A 16875-nucleotide genomic window follows, 5' to 3' on the forward strand; every position below is an offset into this window, starting at 1 on the left:
TTCTAATATTAGGCCTTTAAAAATTGTTCCACTTCCATGAAGCTCTATTTATTATTTTCAACAATATTTTCCTCATCCTTTTTTTTGTGTGTGTGGTACTGAGGGTGGAACCCAGGGGCTTTCTACCATCAGGCTATACTCCCAAACCTATTTTATACTTTATTTGGACACAGGATCTCACCAAGTTGCTGAGAGCCTCACTAAGTAGCTGAGGCTGGCTTCGAACCTGTGCGATCCTCCTGTCTCAGCCTCCCAAGTGCGGGGATTACAAGCGTGCGCCACCATGCGCAGCTTCTTTATCTTTTTTAATTGGATGATATCTATTAATATTTACTGACTTCTTTCTTCATCATTTCCATTCTTATATCTACATAGTAATTTAAAAAAATTTTTAAGTATTGTGCTTCTCTGTTCTAAAATTCCTGTTTGGTTCTTATTTTTTCTATTTTTTTTTACTACTTCATTACTTATAAGCATATTTTTGATACCTCATCAATCATAGTTATGATAGCTGCATTAAAGTCCTTATCTGAAAACTTCAACATCCGAAACATGTCAGGATTGGTATCTGTTGATTTCTTTTTCCCTTGAGAATGGATCACATTTTCCTGACTCTTAATATGTCAAGGAATTTTAGATTATAAGATAGACATTGTGAATGCTTTCTCGAGCAGACGTTAGATTACTTTTCACTGTTCTGAAGAGTATTGAGGCTTTTGTCTTAGAATTGAATTTTTCTTTTTTCCTTTTTTATTTTTATTTTTTGGTGGGTCTGGGGATGGAACCCAGGGGCATTCGACCTCTGAGCTACACCCCTGCCCTATTTTTCTATTCTTTATTTTGAAACCGGGTCTCAGTGAGTTGTAAAGGGCCTCACTAGCTGCGGCTGTCGGTGAACCACGATCCTCTGGTCTCGGACCCCCAAATGCTGGGATTACAAGCGTGCGCCACCACGCCCGGCTCGAGAGTTGAATTTTCCTACACACCCTGGTGCCAGGTGATACCCTAGGTCTCAGTTCTCTGGGCCCTTGCTGCAAACTTCTTTTCGTTCATTCCTTAAAAGGTTCAGATCCATCAGCCACTTGAGCTGAACCTACACAGTGAATTTGGGGTTTTCCCCCTACTCTGACTCTCCTGCTTATTTACTCTTCTAACTGGGCTTCTCTTGGTTTCCTCTACCAGAACTAGGATCTTTCTGTTGAATGTTCACGTTATCTGTGCCACCATCACCATGCCCATGCTGCTTTCAGGGCAACGTGGTAAACAATAAATGGAGAAGTACCGGTCACTTGGTCCAAGCTTCTCTTTCCCTCCGCCCTTGGCCTGTCTTCACTCAGTTCCCTTGACGCGTCAGCCGCTCTTCACCTCTGACTCTTCCCCTCCTACCCGAGTGTAGAGCTCTGACTCACAGCAAGAATAGTTTCTCTGTCTGAGAAGTCCAGCTCTCACCCTTTTGGCTGTACTTTATTCTTATTTCCCACTTGGGAGACAAGTGACTAAGTAAATTCTGGTGTTGACCTTGCTCTTACAGATTGGCTTTTGACGCCACGCAATGGCGCACATAGCTCTTCATAACTAACTCCTACTGTATTTCACTTAGGGGCCATTTCTCAACCCAGTGTGTCTCTGCAATTCAGGAACGCCCGTCTTTGTCTTTTCTTACTCTCCCTTGCCTAGTCCAGGATCCCACTCCTCTCCCCATTTGAGCTGAATGTCCCTTTGAGTTCCCTCTAGCATTCGGTGCACTCTCTTGTAATGGCGATTATTACACTGTTCTTTTGTCAAGTTGTCTGTAGCCCCACAAGTTTGAGCTCCTCCCAGGTTGCAGACCATGCCAGATAGCTCTAACTTCTAACTACCTCACCTAGCCTAATTTTACACCTCATTTTTATAGAAGATACACAGTATTTTTTTACTGATTGTATTTAATTTTCATGAGTATAAATTGTTTTATTTTTATGCTTCTAGAGTTGCCATGAATTAGAACAATTTCACCACTCGCTGTGTACAAGCTTAGGCATATTTGCTAACTTTGTCTTTCACGCTCCCTGATAACAGGTCCTAGAGCCAGCACTCTAAAATACTCATGACTGGAATCTACACTGGAAAGCCACGAGGCCAGGGGACTGCTGGATTTCTCCCCCGGGCAGGCCTCCTTTTCCTTTCTTTCCTTGTATATGGGAAAGTCCAGGCATTGCCGGGGAAGCTGGGCATGTGTGCATGTGGGTCCGAGTTTGTGTGTGAGAGTCGTAATGTCCCCAAGGGGTGAGCCAGCACTGTGCTTCATACTAAGCAGCGAGGAACTCAGTTCCCTAGAGACTCAGTGGCTACTAGGGAACCCGGAGTTCATCCTCTTCCTTCACACCACTCCTAATGACAGGGATCTGTAGACCGTTACCTCATGCAGAACCCAGTTCGCTCGAGGACAACTTTGCTTTTGATGTTGCGCATGCTCAGGGGGAGCCACTGAGCTGTCACCCACATGCTTTGAAAACAGATGAGCATCTACAGAACTTTTCCATAGACTCTGAAACCTTGATGTTTAGTCTAGTGTCTTAGACTAGTTCCTCAGCGTCAGTGCCAACTTAAGAAGAAAAATATATACTTTATTTTAGTTACACAAAGAACATGCTTATTATAAAGTTATTTATACATTTATTTGATAAATTTTATTTGGAGCCAGGTATGGTGGTGCATACTTGTAATCCCAGCATTCAGGAGGCTGAAACAGGAGGATCGCGGTTCCTGGACAGCCTCAGCTACTACTTAGTGAGGCCCTTTGCAACTCAGTGAGACCCTATTTCAAAATAAAGAATAAAAAATAGGACTGAGGGCGTAGCTGGGAGGTAGAATGCTCCTGGGTTCCATCTCCAGTACCGCAAAAAAAAAAAAAAAAAAAAAAAAAAAAATCAGCATCTCCTGCATGCCATGCTTCAAAGAGACAGACAGGAAGATAGATATTATCGTTGCCTCTTGAAGATTTAGTCTAGCATTACCAAAAAATAAAAAGAACTTTTAAAAAAGCATCTAGAAATTTTAATTCACAGAGACAACCACTGTTAACCAAGAGAGAGAGAAAGAGAGAGGGGGAGGTAGAGGTAGAGAGAGAGGGAGAAAAAGAGAGAGAGAGAGAGAGAGAGAGAGAGAGAGAGAGAGAGAGAGAGAGAGAGAGAGAGAGAGAGAGAGAGAGAGAGGAGAGGAGAGGAGAGGAGAGGAGAGGAGAGGAGAGGGAGCACTACAGGAGCACTCTTTAAATCTCAGACACCATCACTTCATCTATTTTCATTTCAATATCCTCAGCTTTCTTGCCCCTTTGTCCTTCATTTCTCCCCTGGGGCACATTTCCAATTCCTGAGCATCTAATCATCTACCTATGTAATGTTTTTGGCTCTGGCCTGAAAAAAAAATACTATCCAGAATGCTAATTTTAATCCCAAGGAGCTTGTTCTACTTTATATGTTTGAGATTCTGAATTTTCCACACCTATGAAATACTAATTATTGAGTTATAGAGGTATTTCCCACTAAACTAAATTAATAGACTCACTCATTTTATAGTTTAATGAGGGAGTGTTAAAAGTTGAACTGTACTTTATTTACAATGGCAAAAAGTGGTAAATATCTAAATGCCCATCAATCAGAGACTAGTTAAATAAATAATGAACATCCATACAATGGAATCACATGAACCAATTAAAATAGTTTGACATAAAAAGAAAATTAATAAACATGGAAAGATGCCTACAAACTGTTGACTGAAAAAAAGCAGATCATTGTGTAGACTAGAATAATTGTTTTCTTTTACATGAAATTAAGTGGACACAAATGTACACAGAGAGCTATGTATAAAGATTCACTCGGTGTATCAGTGTATTTCTTTGACATGTATGTATGAGATTCTCAATAAATACATTATAATAGATGTCCATGTCATACGGGAAAGTTAGATAATATCTATAAATTGTATTATGCATATTTATGGGGGAACATATTTGGTTCACTAAAAGCTAACTCCCCACCCCCATATCTCTAGAATAATGAACTGCAAAGCAGGTTGGACTATTTAACAGAAACCCAGCCCAAGACTGAAGTGGAAACCAGAGAGATTGGAGTGGGCTGTGATCTTCTACCCAGGTATTTAGGAATTTTCTGTTATTTTTTACTCAGTTTCTTCCTTGACTTTAGAAAATATTTTACTGGTATGTTATTAACAGAATTGCATTCTTCCTGCTAAAAATACTTCTGAAAAACTAATTGGTGGCTGCTGCAGGTCTGGACTGTGTTTTGTGGAAACAGAAGCATTGTATAAGGTGAGGGCTACAAAGGCATGCAGCAGGAAGCGGCCCTGTCAGTGAGTGCACGCATCTGTCACACATCCATCATGTGTCCATCACACACCCATCATGCATCCATCATTGTCCATGTGTTTATCACATACACATCACGCATCCATCATGCGTCCATTACACATTCATCATGCATCCACCATGTGTCCATCATGCATCCATCACACATCTATCATGTGTCCACCATGTGTCCATCACACACCCATCATGCATCCATCATTGTCCATGTGTTCATCACATACCCATCACACATCCATCATGCGTCCATCACACATCCATCATGTGTCCACCATGTGTCCATCAAACACCCATCATGCATCCATCATTGTCCATGTGTTCATCACATATCCATCACACATCCATCACGCATCCATCATGTGTCCACCATGTGTCCATCACACACCCATCATGCATCCATCGTGCGTCCACCATGCATTTATCACACATCCATCACACATCCATCACGCATCCATCATGCATCCACCATGTATCCATCATGCATCCACCATACATCCATCATGCGTCCATCACACATCCACCATGCGTCCATCACACATCCATCACACATTCATCCTGCATCCATCATACATCCACCATGCGTCCATCACACATTCATCCTGCATCCATCACACATCCATCACACATTCATCCTGCATCCATCACACATCCACCATGCGTCCACCATGCGTCCATCATGCATCCATTATGTGTCCATTTATGAGTCCATCATGTGTCCATTCATCAAACATGTTGGGAATCTTCTCTGCAACAGATAGTTAGGGGACAGAGGAGAATGAAATCTGGTTTCTGCCCTGGAGTAGAGCCTGGAGGGAAAGGCAGACGCTGATCACAGTAAGGAGGGTGATTTGGGAGAAGCGAGGTCTCAATCTTGAGCAAAATGCATCTGTTCCCCAGGACCAGAGCAGAGTGTGGTCAAGCTCTGGCTCAGGTTCTTACACACACAATATGCTCTGGCATCAGCACACGAGTGGTAGCTCTAGCTGGGTTTGCGCAGTTCCATTCCTGGGCTAGGCCTGACCTGTACATCCCTCGGCTGTTTCTCTTACCCAGGCCTGTGCGTGAGGTTGGAGCCCTGACCGGTAGGTCATGTGCCTTTGGCAACTAACTTGCCATTTCTAGATGCTCACAACTGTGCTCAGCCTAAGAGGACATAAAATGAGCCTAAACAAAGGCAGAATGATATGAAACTTGAATGGTTACATCTGGTGACAGGAGGGATGCACCGGTCATCAGGGGATGTGCAGTACTTGGTTGTAACCTGACTTCCACAGGATGCTTTTGCCAGTCAGCCTTGGAGGGCCTCAGTTTCCCCATCTGTAAAGTCAGTGGTTTGGCCAGATGACATCTCAGACCTCTACCATCTCGAAGGTTGGACCGTCAGACTCATTCTCTTACTTTACTTTTTAAAATTCATTACTAATGCTGTCTATTTTGTTTTTTAAAATGAACTGCTTGCCATTCTCAAAGAATCACCAAAAGTAGCATTAATTAATCTCTTTGATACTTTTATCATTCACATTGCTTGTCTTCTGATAGCAAGTCAACTTTATCATTCTGATATAATTCATGAAAATGTTAAAAACAAAAAAGAAAAGAATACATAAACAGACTCTGGGTCTCATCAATGCGTAGTATCGTGTACGTGATGAAAATATGACCAAAGAGAAGATAGGTTGTGTTCAGGGACTCCTTTGGAAATATCAATAATTTGCCCCCCCCATTTTTAGAACCAAGTGGCTTAGTCCACTCTAATTGCTCACATAATAAATCTTGTTTGGCTGAGAGGGGTACAAAACTATGTCTGAAACCAATAAATTGTTTGTTTTCTAATTCCCACATTTTGGCTTAAAACAAGCTTTTCAATTTGTATGCCCACGCATAGCCCGAGGCAAACTTTTATGGCTAAGTTATGAAACCACAGAGTGGTTTTCATAATGGAAGTGCTGACAGACCCTTAACTTATGGCCACGGTGAACTTGGAAGCCACTCCAGTATCTAAAAGCAGCTTTTCCATAAATGTAGCATTTGGTTTCCCCCAGGATCCATCTTAGCACTTTAACTGCCTAGGTCAGTCAGCAGAGGAAATGAAACTGCAGATCCACATTTCCCAACGCGTAGGCTAATACTTCATGCATTTCCGCAGTTACTTAGTAAGCACCTACTATGTGAGACAATCTGCGGGCCCTGGACGTGAGTAGACGGAGCTCTCATGGTCCCTGGGGCGACGGCTTCCACCCGTGCCTCTGGGAGCTCCTGGCTCTGGGGGCTCCTGGAGAGGCCTCAGTGCTGGGATGCGAGGCCAGAGGGCAGGGCCTGGACCTCTCTCCCTCCGCAAACAACCAGAGGTGGGCACCGTCCAGTCGACTTGAATGTTGGAGAACCAGGCCTCTGAGGCCCAGTACATTTGTAGCTAGAAAACACACAATAAACAAAGAGCTGCTAAATTGTATAGTGTATGTGCTAACAAAATTCCTGGCTTTCCAGAATATTATTTTTAAACAGCCACCACCAGAATTAAACCTTGATTACCCAAAAAGTGTTTTGTTCTTACCCCCTCCCCCGTGTCTCCCATGAGCTCAGCGGGTGGTCCACATGGGGGTCTCGGGCTGCCTAGTTTCCCGGCTCACCAGTCTCTCAGAAGCCTCAACTGCTTCATCCTTGAAATGGTAATAAATCATTTCAATTCTCTCTGGGTTTTTGTGAAGATTAAATGAAAATGTGAGTAACGTGTTTGGAATGATAAATTAGACTGAGTTAACCATTTGCTAAAAATTAGCTGTTATTATTATTAACTAAACCAAGACAGTGATTTTACATGTAAAACACTGACTGGAATATAAGTGAATTTGGGCATGCTAACATGATTGTATTAACAATTTTACTGGTGGGAGTCAGTGAATTTCTGAAATGTATCAGGCAGCCTAATCAAATGTATAGTGCTTCTGTAAGCATTGGGCCTTTCAGTTAAACTCTCAGGAGCCTGAATCCTCTAAACACCAGGTAAAACTCTTGAGGGCCAGTGACTAATAAGGTCTCTGTCAGCTGAAACACAGGCATGGTCCCAGTGTGGTCCAGACACCCAGCACTCACCTGGTTGTGTAGCAACACGAGCCTTCCCACTCTCCATACACTCATGTTAGCTGTGCCACCGCTTTGTAGAAACTCACAATTAGAGATGCTCTAGGTTCTTGTTCTGTGGGGGGGGGGGCTGAAATAAGCCTTTTCTTTACTTACAATACCACTAATGCCTCCTCCTCCTTTAGTACCTGCTCCCCCTCCTCCTCTTCTCTCTTCCTCCTCTCCTCCTCCTCCTCCTCCTCCTCTTCCTTCTCCTCTTCTCCTTCTCCTTCTCCTTCTTCTCCTTCTTCTTCTTGTACTGAGAATAAATCCAGGGGCATCCTGCCTCTGAGCTACACCCCCCAGCCCTTGCTCTTTCTCTTTCTCTCTCTCTATCTTTTTTCAAAACACGGTCTTTTTTAAACTCCCCCCATCCTGTCAGCATTATGAATTCCTGTGGATAGGAGATGGGAACCTAGTCTAATGGATATGTTAGCTTCACATTACTACAATGAAATACTAAAGACAATTCATTATAAAGAGAAAATGTTATTTTGGGCTCATGGTATTCGAGGTCCAGTCCAAGATCTCTACTTTGGGCCTCTGGCAAGGGCGCTAACAGCAGTGGCAGGGAGCACAGGGTGCAGCAGTCTGTTACATCATGAGCCAGAAGGCGGAGAAGACTGAGACAGTCCCCTCAAGGGCGTGTCCCCATGACCAGAGGACTTCCCCTAAGGCTGCTCTGCCTAAAGGTTCCCCCACCTCCCATAGTGGCGCCTGGGACCAAGCCTTTGACGTGACGTTTGCAGGACACCCCACCACGCCATCGCAGGTGGCATGAGTTGATGCTCAGTAAACAGGAGCTCTGGACCATGGTGTGATTTGTGTTTTACTTCCTTGTGTTCTTACACTCCCCTCACCAGAACGTAAGCTCTTTGAAGTGAGGGCAGGGATTTTTGTCCAAGTTAACGTGGTCTCCCTGGACCTCTAGAGTGGCGCCTGGCCCGTGGTCAGCACCCATCAGTTCTGGCCGCGCCCCAGAGCCTCTGGTGGTGTTCAGCCCTCCTCAGAAGCAAAAGGATGCCCAAGTTTCTTGCCCTGTTGGACTTCTCTGTCCTGGTTGTGCCTTCCTCCCAGCCTGATGGTGCCTCTCTCTCCTCCTTGGGAGCTCCTCGTTGTTCTTAGTTCTGATGGTTCTTGCAAAGACTGCGTCGATGCTTATAGCTTCACCTCCCGCTGTGGCCAGGCCCCCACAGGAATCTTTACTCCATCACCGCAGGCTTTCCTAGCTAGTACCACCTGGCCCTCACGTGTGCCACCTCCAGAGCTGACCACTGGAAGTGCTTCAGAATGCTGGCTTACAAGTTATGCCTGGCTCTTGGCCCTGGTTATGCCTCCTGCTCCATCTGCAGCTCTGGGCAAATTCCTAACCTCTTTGAGTTATAATTTTCTAATATTGCAAAGGAAGATTTGGCAGTGAGCCCCTCCAAAGCTAGCCGAGAGGACCGAGTGAACTAGCGGGCATCGCGCCCCCTGCTCAGGGCTTCCTTGGCAGTGACCCGGCCGCACTGCAGTCTCCCCTGGGCTCCCTCGCTCCTCCCTCGCTCCTCCTGTGCTGTTTCCTTCGGGACCATCTCAGACCTTCGCACCCCCTGCCATCAGCCTGCTGGGCGCTGGTCTTCCCTCTTGTGGAATCCACTCTCACCTGCTATTTCTCCATCTCATCGTTGTGTTACGTGAATTGCTAGTGAGCGAAGATCTTGTAGCATGAGGAGAGAGGGAAAGGGTAAGATTTTTTTTCCAAGACTGAAGAATTTGGTTGGGAAAACGTGATATGTGTTAATTAGAGCCATTGAGAACAATTTCAGGTCACTTAACCTTCATTTCCAGAGAAAGGTAAAGTTTCAAAAGAAGAGACTTCTTTTTTCTGCCCTTGGTGAATTGAAATATGGTTTCTGGCAAACTCGTCAATTGCATCTTAATAGGTACAATTTAATGAAAAATATTCCCAGAGTCATAAGTGTCCAACACATAGTAAGTGCTTTAAGATGGTCATGTTTTCATATTTTTGTCATAGAGGTCAAAATACAATGTAGTGTTAGGTCAAATCTTTATTTCCTGATTCCACTATTGCTCCCCCAGGGGAATAGTCCCTTTGTAGGTTAATAAAAGGTTAAGAATAGCTTGAATGTGTTTTAGAAATATGGGTGAATTTCAGTCCTGAGGTTGAAAGTATTTGTGCTCTGGAAGTCCTCTTGTTTCCTAGAGATCAGCTTAATAAAACACTCCACTTCTTTTTTGAAAGTTTGGGATATGAGTGCCTGTTTTTGAACCCAGAAGGTACACCTTTAAAAGTATTTCTGCACTTTATGGGCTTTTTGGATATCGCCACTGGAGACCGTTTCTATTATGTGGAATTTTCACAGGAGTTGGCACAAATTGCCATCTGGCTTCGGCCCCTGCTGTGCCCTTAGCCTACCTAGCCAGGCTCCTGGAGACTCCTGGAGTTCCCGGCCCCATGGGCTACCTATGGCAAGTGATACTGTGACCACGACTCCTCAAAATTCCCTCAGCCTTTGGTTTCCACCATCATGCAGATGTGGAGTATGATCTCTGTCCCCAGCCTGTGTGAGCGGCTGGGGTCCCAAAGATGACTGAGATATGGATCCCCTCGGAGATGTTATACTTAGCAGTGGAAAAAACACAGCAATACGTCCAGTAGTGTGCCAGAGCCAGTGTGATGGTCATTTCAAGGTGTCTATGGGGGACAGAGAACATGGGGAAGACATGCTGGATCTCCTTGGGGGTGGAGTTTAATATCTGGATGCTGTGCTTCTGATGCACCCTGTACCACTTCGTGATTAATTGAATGTGGGAAGTTAGGGGAAAGGGAGTTGACGTTCACATTATATGTGTGTTTGGTCACTACCTTACTCCAGATAAGGAAGGTAATTGTGGTATGGAGCAACCCACAAATCTTGGTGGCTCAGCACCACCAAGATTACTTTCTCACATCATAGTCAAAGGCAGGTTGGTTTGGGCCTCACTCCACACAGTCATTCAGGAACCCAGGATTCCTTGGCCACACATCTGGTGACCTCCTGGGCTTTGGAATCTTCTCAGATCCTCTGTGTAAAATAGAAGAGAGGGGTGAACGTGGAGGAAAGGTGGAAGGTTTGCATAGGTTAAACCTGAAGTAACAGGAATCATTTCTGCCCATTTAGTCACATGGCCCACCTAGCTGCAAGGGAGTCTGGGAAATGTAGTTCTAGAGGAGAGAAAAAAGGAGTGAGGTAGGGAATATGTCTCCATCGGAGTCACCAAATCCTGTTAATTCTTCCTCCAGATTATCTCCCTCACCTTTCCCTAGTATTTTCCTTCTAATGTACCTGTTAGAATTCTCATGATGGATCTTTCACTTTCTAACTAGCAAGAATTCCCGTAACCTTCTGCCTTTAGACCAACCTTTCCATAGACAACCCCCTGCAATATCAGAGGGATCTTGCTAGAATAAAAACATGAGTATATCACACCCCTCCTTAAAGGCCCATAGTCATCCTGTCCTCCCTGCTTTACTCATACCAGACATGGGTCTATTGTACATCCTTCTTTGCCCTGAGTCATGCTGCCTCTTCTGCTCGGAATCCTTACCTTCTCTGTGCCAGATGATGAATTTTAGGCATTCCTCAAGAGTGCCTTCCCAGTGGATTCCCAGATGCAGATTTCTTGATGGTGCTAAATTTTCCACCCTCAGTTAATCCATCTTGGGTTCATTCTTGTATTCCTCATGGTCCTGGTTGAAGAGGAAGACAGAAGAGAGTTAATGGAGAGACTGTTTAAAGGCTGGGCATGATGGTGCATGCCTGCAATCCTAGTACCTGGGAGGCTGAGGCAGGAGGATCACAGGTTCCCTCTCTCTCTCTCTCTCTCTCTCTCTCTCTCTCTCTCTCTCTCTCTCTCTCACACACACACACACACACACACACACACACACACACACCATCTACAGATGTTTGGGCATCTGTAGGATAATAAAGAAGGAGCAGTGTGCTTTAGAGCCAGCAGTGGTGGAAGCTGTTGCCACTTGTCTTAGTCTGGTTTAGGCTGTCCTGCTCGGACTTTGTGGTAGGGGAAAGGCAGGGGTCTTGTGGCGAGACAAGAAGCAAGAGACTGAAGAGGTACAAGGCCTCATTCTTTTTATAACAACCTCTCTCAGGAACTCCACCCCTACCAGAACTGAGCCACTCCAGCTAGACAGGATGAATCCAGCATAAGGGTGGAGCCCCATCTCCACCTACCTTCCCCTAGACCCACCTCTTGAAGGTCCTACCACTCAATGAAGACCAAGCTTCCAGCACATGAGCCTTTGAGAGCCATGCTCGTGCCATATCCCACCACGGCACCACCATGGCCTGAAGAGGAAAGGGAGAGGCTGAAGAAGCAAGGGCCCAGATGTCGATGTGGCCTTTGGAGAGAAATGAAGTCATTACCCGGCTGCAGCCTAGCCAGGAGGAAAGAGACATCCTCACTCCCTGTCCTCCTGGTCTCTGATTCCCTAGCTGCCTGTCAACTGGTCAGAACTAAATGGAAGCTGAGGGGCGAGGGAGCCTGTTGGCACTGACAGCTTCCTAGTCTTCAGGTCAGCTTCCCAGAGAGTAGAGTGGGTCGCGACGGGCAAGAGGAGAAGATCCATCACACCATCAGAGCACCAAACACATTATATTAAAATTACTTATACACAAGTCTTTGCTGCCAAATTATAAGTGCCTGGAATGTATGTCTTATATTGTTTGTTTGGAATCACTGTTACCTAGTACAACCTTTAGAAGTTTCTAAAAATTATGGTTCTGTCTTAGTCTTTTGGGGTTGCCTTAATAAACTTGACAGCTTATAAACAGCAAAAATTTATTTCTCACCATTCTGAAGGCCGGAAATCCCAGACCAAGCATCAGCAAATTCAGGATCCTGAGAAGGTGGCTTTCTGGTTCAATGGCACCTTCCCTTGTCCACACATGGCAGATGGGATGACTGGTCTCTCTGGCGAAAGGCACTAATCCTGCTCACGAGTGTTCCACCCTCGAGACCTAATCACCTGCAAAGTCCCACCTCCTAATGCTTGCGAGTTAGGATTTCAAAATATGAATTGGGGGGAGGTTACGCAATCATTCAGTTCATTACAAGTTTGAGTAAAATATTAAGCGGTATTATTACAGTCTTTTTATTAAGTGCCGAAAACCCATTTCCTCGAATTGTCTGACCATGGGAAGAGTACGGAGGGTTTTGTTTCATCTTCCTAATCTGCCTTTTCTCATTTCTCAGCCAGACAGGTAGGACTCGCGAAATTGTGATGCCTTCCAGGAACTACACCCCATACACACGAGTCTTGGAGCTAACCACGAAAAAAACTCTGACGTAGGCATCGAGACATGCACTTTCTACATATGGACAGAGGCCCTGGAACCCTGTGGTGGAGGCCGGGTGGCCTCATATACACAGTGTAAGCAGACTGGAAATTGCTGAGGCTCTGACCCACTCATAAGACAGAGGAAAAGCGGTGGTGGAGGGGACAGGCAAGGGAGAGGTACCCAGGGTCGTACTGCAGACACCTCTCCAGCGTCAGCCTGCTGTCCTGCATCACTGTTGGTTTTTCCTGTAGCACAGAAATCCTAATAGGATTTTATAATTAACTTTCCATTTCCCCAGAGTTTGGTTGGGAGGGGAAAGGGCATTAATGTGAAATCCCATGTTATTCACAAGATTGATGGTTACAGCATGAAGGTTTTGTTCACCCACAAAAGTATTAGAGGCGGTGTTTCCCTGGCACAGAGAAGCCTGTCTGTCCACAAGAAGCACGCCACCTGCAGTGATGTGAACCTGGAGGGAAGGAGCCCCGCTGGCAGGGCTTTCCTCTTGGTGGCAGGGACCCAGGTGGACAAGTGGGAGCCACCGAGGGAGCCCTGTGTGGGCTCAGCAAGCTCCATGCTGATGTGCTAACCTCTTTTTTATTATTATTATTTGTGCCTTACATCTTTATAAGACCAGTTGAAATCACCATATTTATTCAACCTGTGATTTCCTTTTTCTTTTTCACTTTTAACTTAAGGAGAATTTTGTATGTTATGGAAATTTAATCACTTAATGTTTTCAGTATCAACTGGTGTTTTCATTAAATGAGTTATCTGTTCAGGCATGCTCTACTTTGACATTATAACCTATATCACATATGTTTAATAAATACCATATATTTTGTTCTACTAACGTTGTCTCTGAGCTTCATCCTTGACCATGTGAGCAGAGGAAGCTATGTGTGAGCATCAAGGTCAGCGTCAAGGTCAGATCACAGCGATCCACAGAAGCATGCGGAAGCCGAAGATTGTGTTTCTGTGACTTTTTAAATTCCTGAAATATGTTTAGTGAGCACACTTTCTGAAAAGAGTAAGATACATTCATGATCACAGAATGCAAAAGGTTTCCCAAAAATCCCCTTCCTTTTCCCAAGGTTCCCTTTCCACCTCCTACTTCGGGAAAAGAGAAAAGGGAACAAGAAAAGCAACCCAGCTGAATACACCACTCTGAGCTGAGATAGTGTGAAGAAGAAAGCGTGCATTTTGGAAAGTATTTGTATTTTAATTCCGGTGTGGGACCTTGGGAAGTATCAAAGCTCTCAGAGTGTAATTTTATTCTCTAACAACCTAAGATGATCACACCTACTGGGTAGGCTGATGTGAACAACCTCGTTCACCAGGGAGCTGGCTCAGGGGCAGCAACAGCTGTGGCTCCGGAGCTCTGTTTTAGAATACCGCTGGCTCCTTTGTGGCCCTTGCTAATGCAGTGTTCTGACAGCAAGAAGCCATGCCCTGTGGGAATCACCAAGGAGGAGCATCTAGGACAAAGGCTGGCCTCGGGACCAGGAAGATGGGAGGCTGGCCTGGATTCTTGGAGAAGCTGGTGGTCTGGAAGCAGTTTCTCAATGAAATACAATGACTTAATGATTTTAATGAGACCAAGGCAGAAATTGAAATATCTGCAGGCACTTCCCCATTTCCTCATTTTTCTCTTAAAACAAGCAGGAAAAAAATTAGAGATTTTTAGATTTAAAGATTATTCTATAGCTGGGTCCTTTGTGCTTTAGATGTATCTTCAGAGTGTGGAAAATTCTAGACATTATTTAGCCTATCCAGAAAAACTATTTAATAGAGTTCCTACATTATTCAGAATGAAACTGGGAGAAGAGAATCCTGTTAAAAAGTATCTCTACTGACACCAAGCCTCAATATAAAAGAGTGATATAAACTCACCTTTTCATGAACTTCAGTGTAATGTAGAATGGGCAGAGTGAACTTTAATATTACATAATAAATTTATCTCACTGAAATTAAAAATAGATGTATACTTGATAGGGCTTAAAAATAAAATAACATCCTATAATAATGCTGCAAATTAATATTTTTATTCCAGGCCTTCCAGACTTTTTTAAACACACACACACACACACACACACATACACACACACACACACACACACACACACACACACCACAGACCCTCCTGAGCCCCTGTAAAGTGGGAACAGGGACAGTTTCTTTCTCATTGAGTGGATGGGGAAAATAAATGAGTCATTCCTTGAGCAGTCCTTACAATAATGCTTGGTACGTGTAAGCACTTAATAAATGCTATGTACCATCATTACATACTTTTATAACCACTTCTTGCTTATTATAGTCATATGTGTATACATGCATATAATCTACACCATTATTTTTATAGTGACTTGGACTCCATTTTATTAAAATACCATGATTTAACTGCCCTGTCCCCTAATGTTGGAATTTTAAAGATTGTCTTTACCTTTTTGAAAGCAATCCTCTGATTCTAAGGATAAATTCCTAGGAGAGACATTCCCAGGCCCAAAGGAATGCAAGCTCTACTACGTCTTTTGCTGCATCTAGTCCCATTTGTTCTATGTAAGATTTGTGTCCATTTGGAAATCTCACCAACAGGCTGAGAATGTGATTTCCTGGCCCCTTTGCCAACATTAGAAATGCGAAATGGACTCTATAAAACATTGCTTTCTTTGGGCAGATCTATCCCCAAACAGGCAGTGAAAAAAGTTCCTTCAGGATATTGCCTTTGGATGCCTGAGCTCAGGAGTGTATAGGTGTAACTATGTGCCTAGAGGTGTCCCCAGGGCCCAGAGAGTGCTAGACATTTGACAGGAAACAGGACAGGGCTCAGAAGGAGTGGGTGGCCCCCGGGGTCCAGAAGGCGGAGAGGGCCACTGCAGAGTGAGCCCGAATTCGGGGCAGAAAGGACTTGGGCTCTGCGCCTGTGGGTTCTACTCTAGGAGGGACACGCCACGGCAGGGGGTCTCCGGGCTGGCCTGGAGGTGTTTGGACTCAGTGATGTGATGTTGGGGAGTGCAATGAGGTCACCCCTGCGCTGGCCCCTGGCTGCATTGAGCACCTGCCTTTCCCCTGTGAATGCCATTTGCCTGATCCAGGCACAACAGGGTGTCACCAGGGTAGAGGTGGGGGTGACACCTAGATTCAGAGGTCCAATTCAGTTAAATGGGTGCATGCTAGGTTCTGGGAAGACAGAGGCATGTGCCTTGAGAGCCTCATCCGCTCCTAGTTTTTTTTCAGCAAGTCCAGGTACTCTTAATCTCTCCTGTCTCTGAATCCAGGGGAACTTATTTTCAGCGCCCTCTTCAATATGCATATATTGAATGACTGGCATCATGTCTATTTCTTGTTTCTTCAGTGATGTAAGCTGATTGGGGTAAAGCCCATAAAGGACACCCTAGTCATTTGGAGGGAATTCATTCCAAACCCCAACAAGCATGGAAAAGTCAACAAATGAAAAGTATTCCAGAGGAAGCCTCGGCTGGGGGGAAGAAGAGGACAGGTTTTGTGAGTGGGATGTGGAGTCCATACACCATCCTGCTTGGATGATGTTGTCACTACCATTTTGAGGATGAGGAGGCTAAAACTTTAAGAGATGTGAGCATTGTCCAGAGCCGCTCAGGCCTGTCTGACTTCAGAACATACCCAGGAGGCTGGAATTGGTCTCAGGCTTGCCATGGAACTGCAGCACCACCTGGTCAAGTCACCATGGCTCTCTGAAGCCCTGTGTGTACAGCTTTGCCTCTGAAATATGTGAAACCACATCCCCACATAGTGCTCTGCATATATCACATACTGATAAATTCCCCAATGCTGTGTCAGAGACATGCCAACAGCGGGTACCTGCTATCATGTGTAATCACTAGGAGGGGAGTACTGCACCATGAATGTTTTCAAACCCAAGGATTTCTTCATACTGGACACATTGACTAGAGACTTCATGAATACTAGTGAATAAGATTGTGCAGGAGGAAAATTGGGGGTATATTAGTTCATTTTCTATTGCTACAACAGAATAACATCTCAGGTACTTTATAAATAAGAGGTTTA

General features: G+C 44.6%; 1 protein-coding gene across 2 annotated transcripts in view; it reads left to right on the forward strand.

Moving 5' to 3' along the window:
- MYZAP (myocardial zonula adherens protein) overlaps positions 1 to 12839 on the forward strand; it is a gene marked incomplete at both ends in the record, with an annotated part of 100230 nt that extends 87391 nt beyond the window's left edge. For both annotated transcript variants that reach the window (XM_080690949.1, XM_080690950.1), the window contains 2 exons: positions 4033 to 4133; positions 12743 to 12839. In XM_080690949.1, the coding sequence (XP_080547075.1) occupies positions 4033 to 4133; positions 12743 to 12839 (198 nt within the window). The remainder of the gene's footprint in view (positions 1 to 4032; positions 4134 to 12742) is intronic.
- Between the last annotated feature and the right edge of the window lie 4036 nt (positions 12840 to 16875).

Source organism: Muscardinus avellanarius (assembly GCF_963383645.1).
Source record: "Muscardinus avellanarius genome assembly, chromosome: 3".
Classification (NCBI taxonomy): Eukaryota; Metazoa; Chordata; class Mammalia; order Rodentia; family Gliridae; genus Muscardinus; species Muscardinus avellanarius.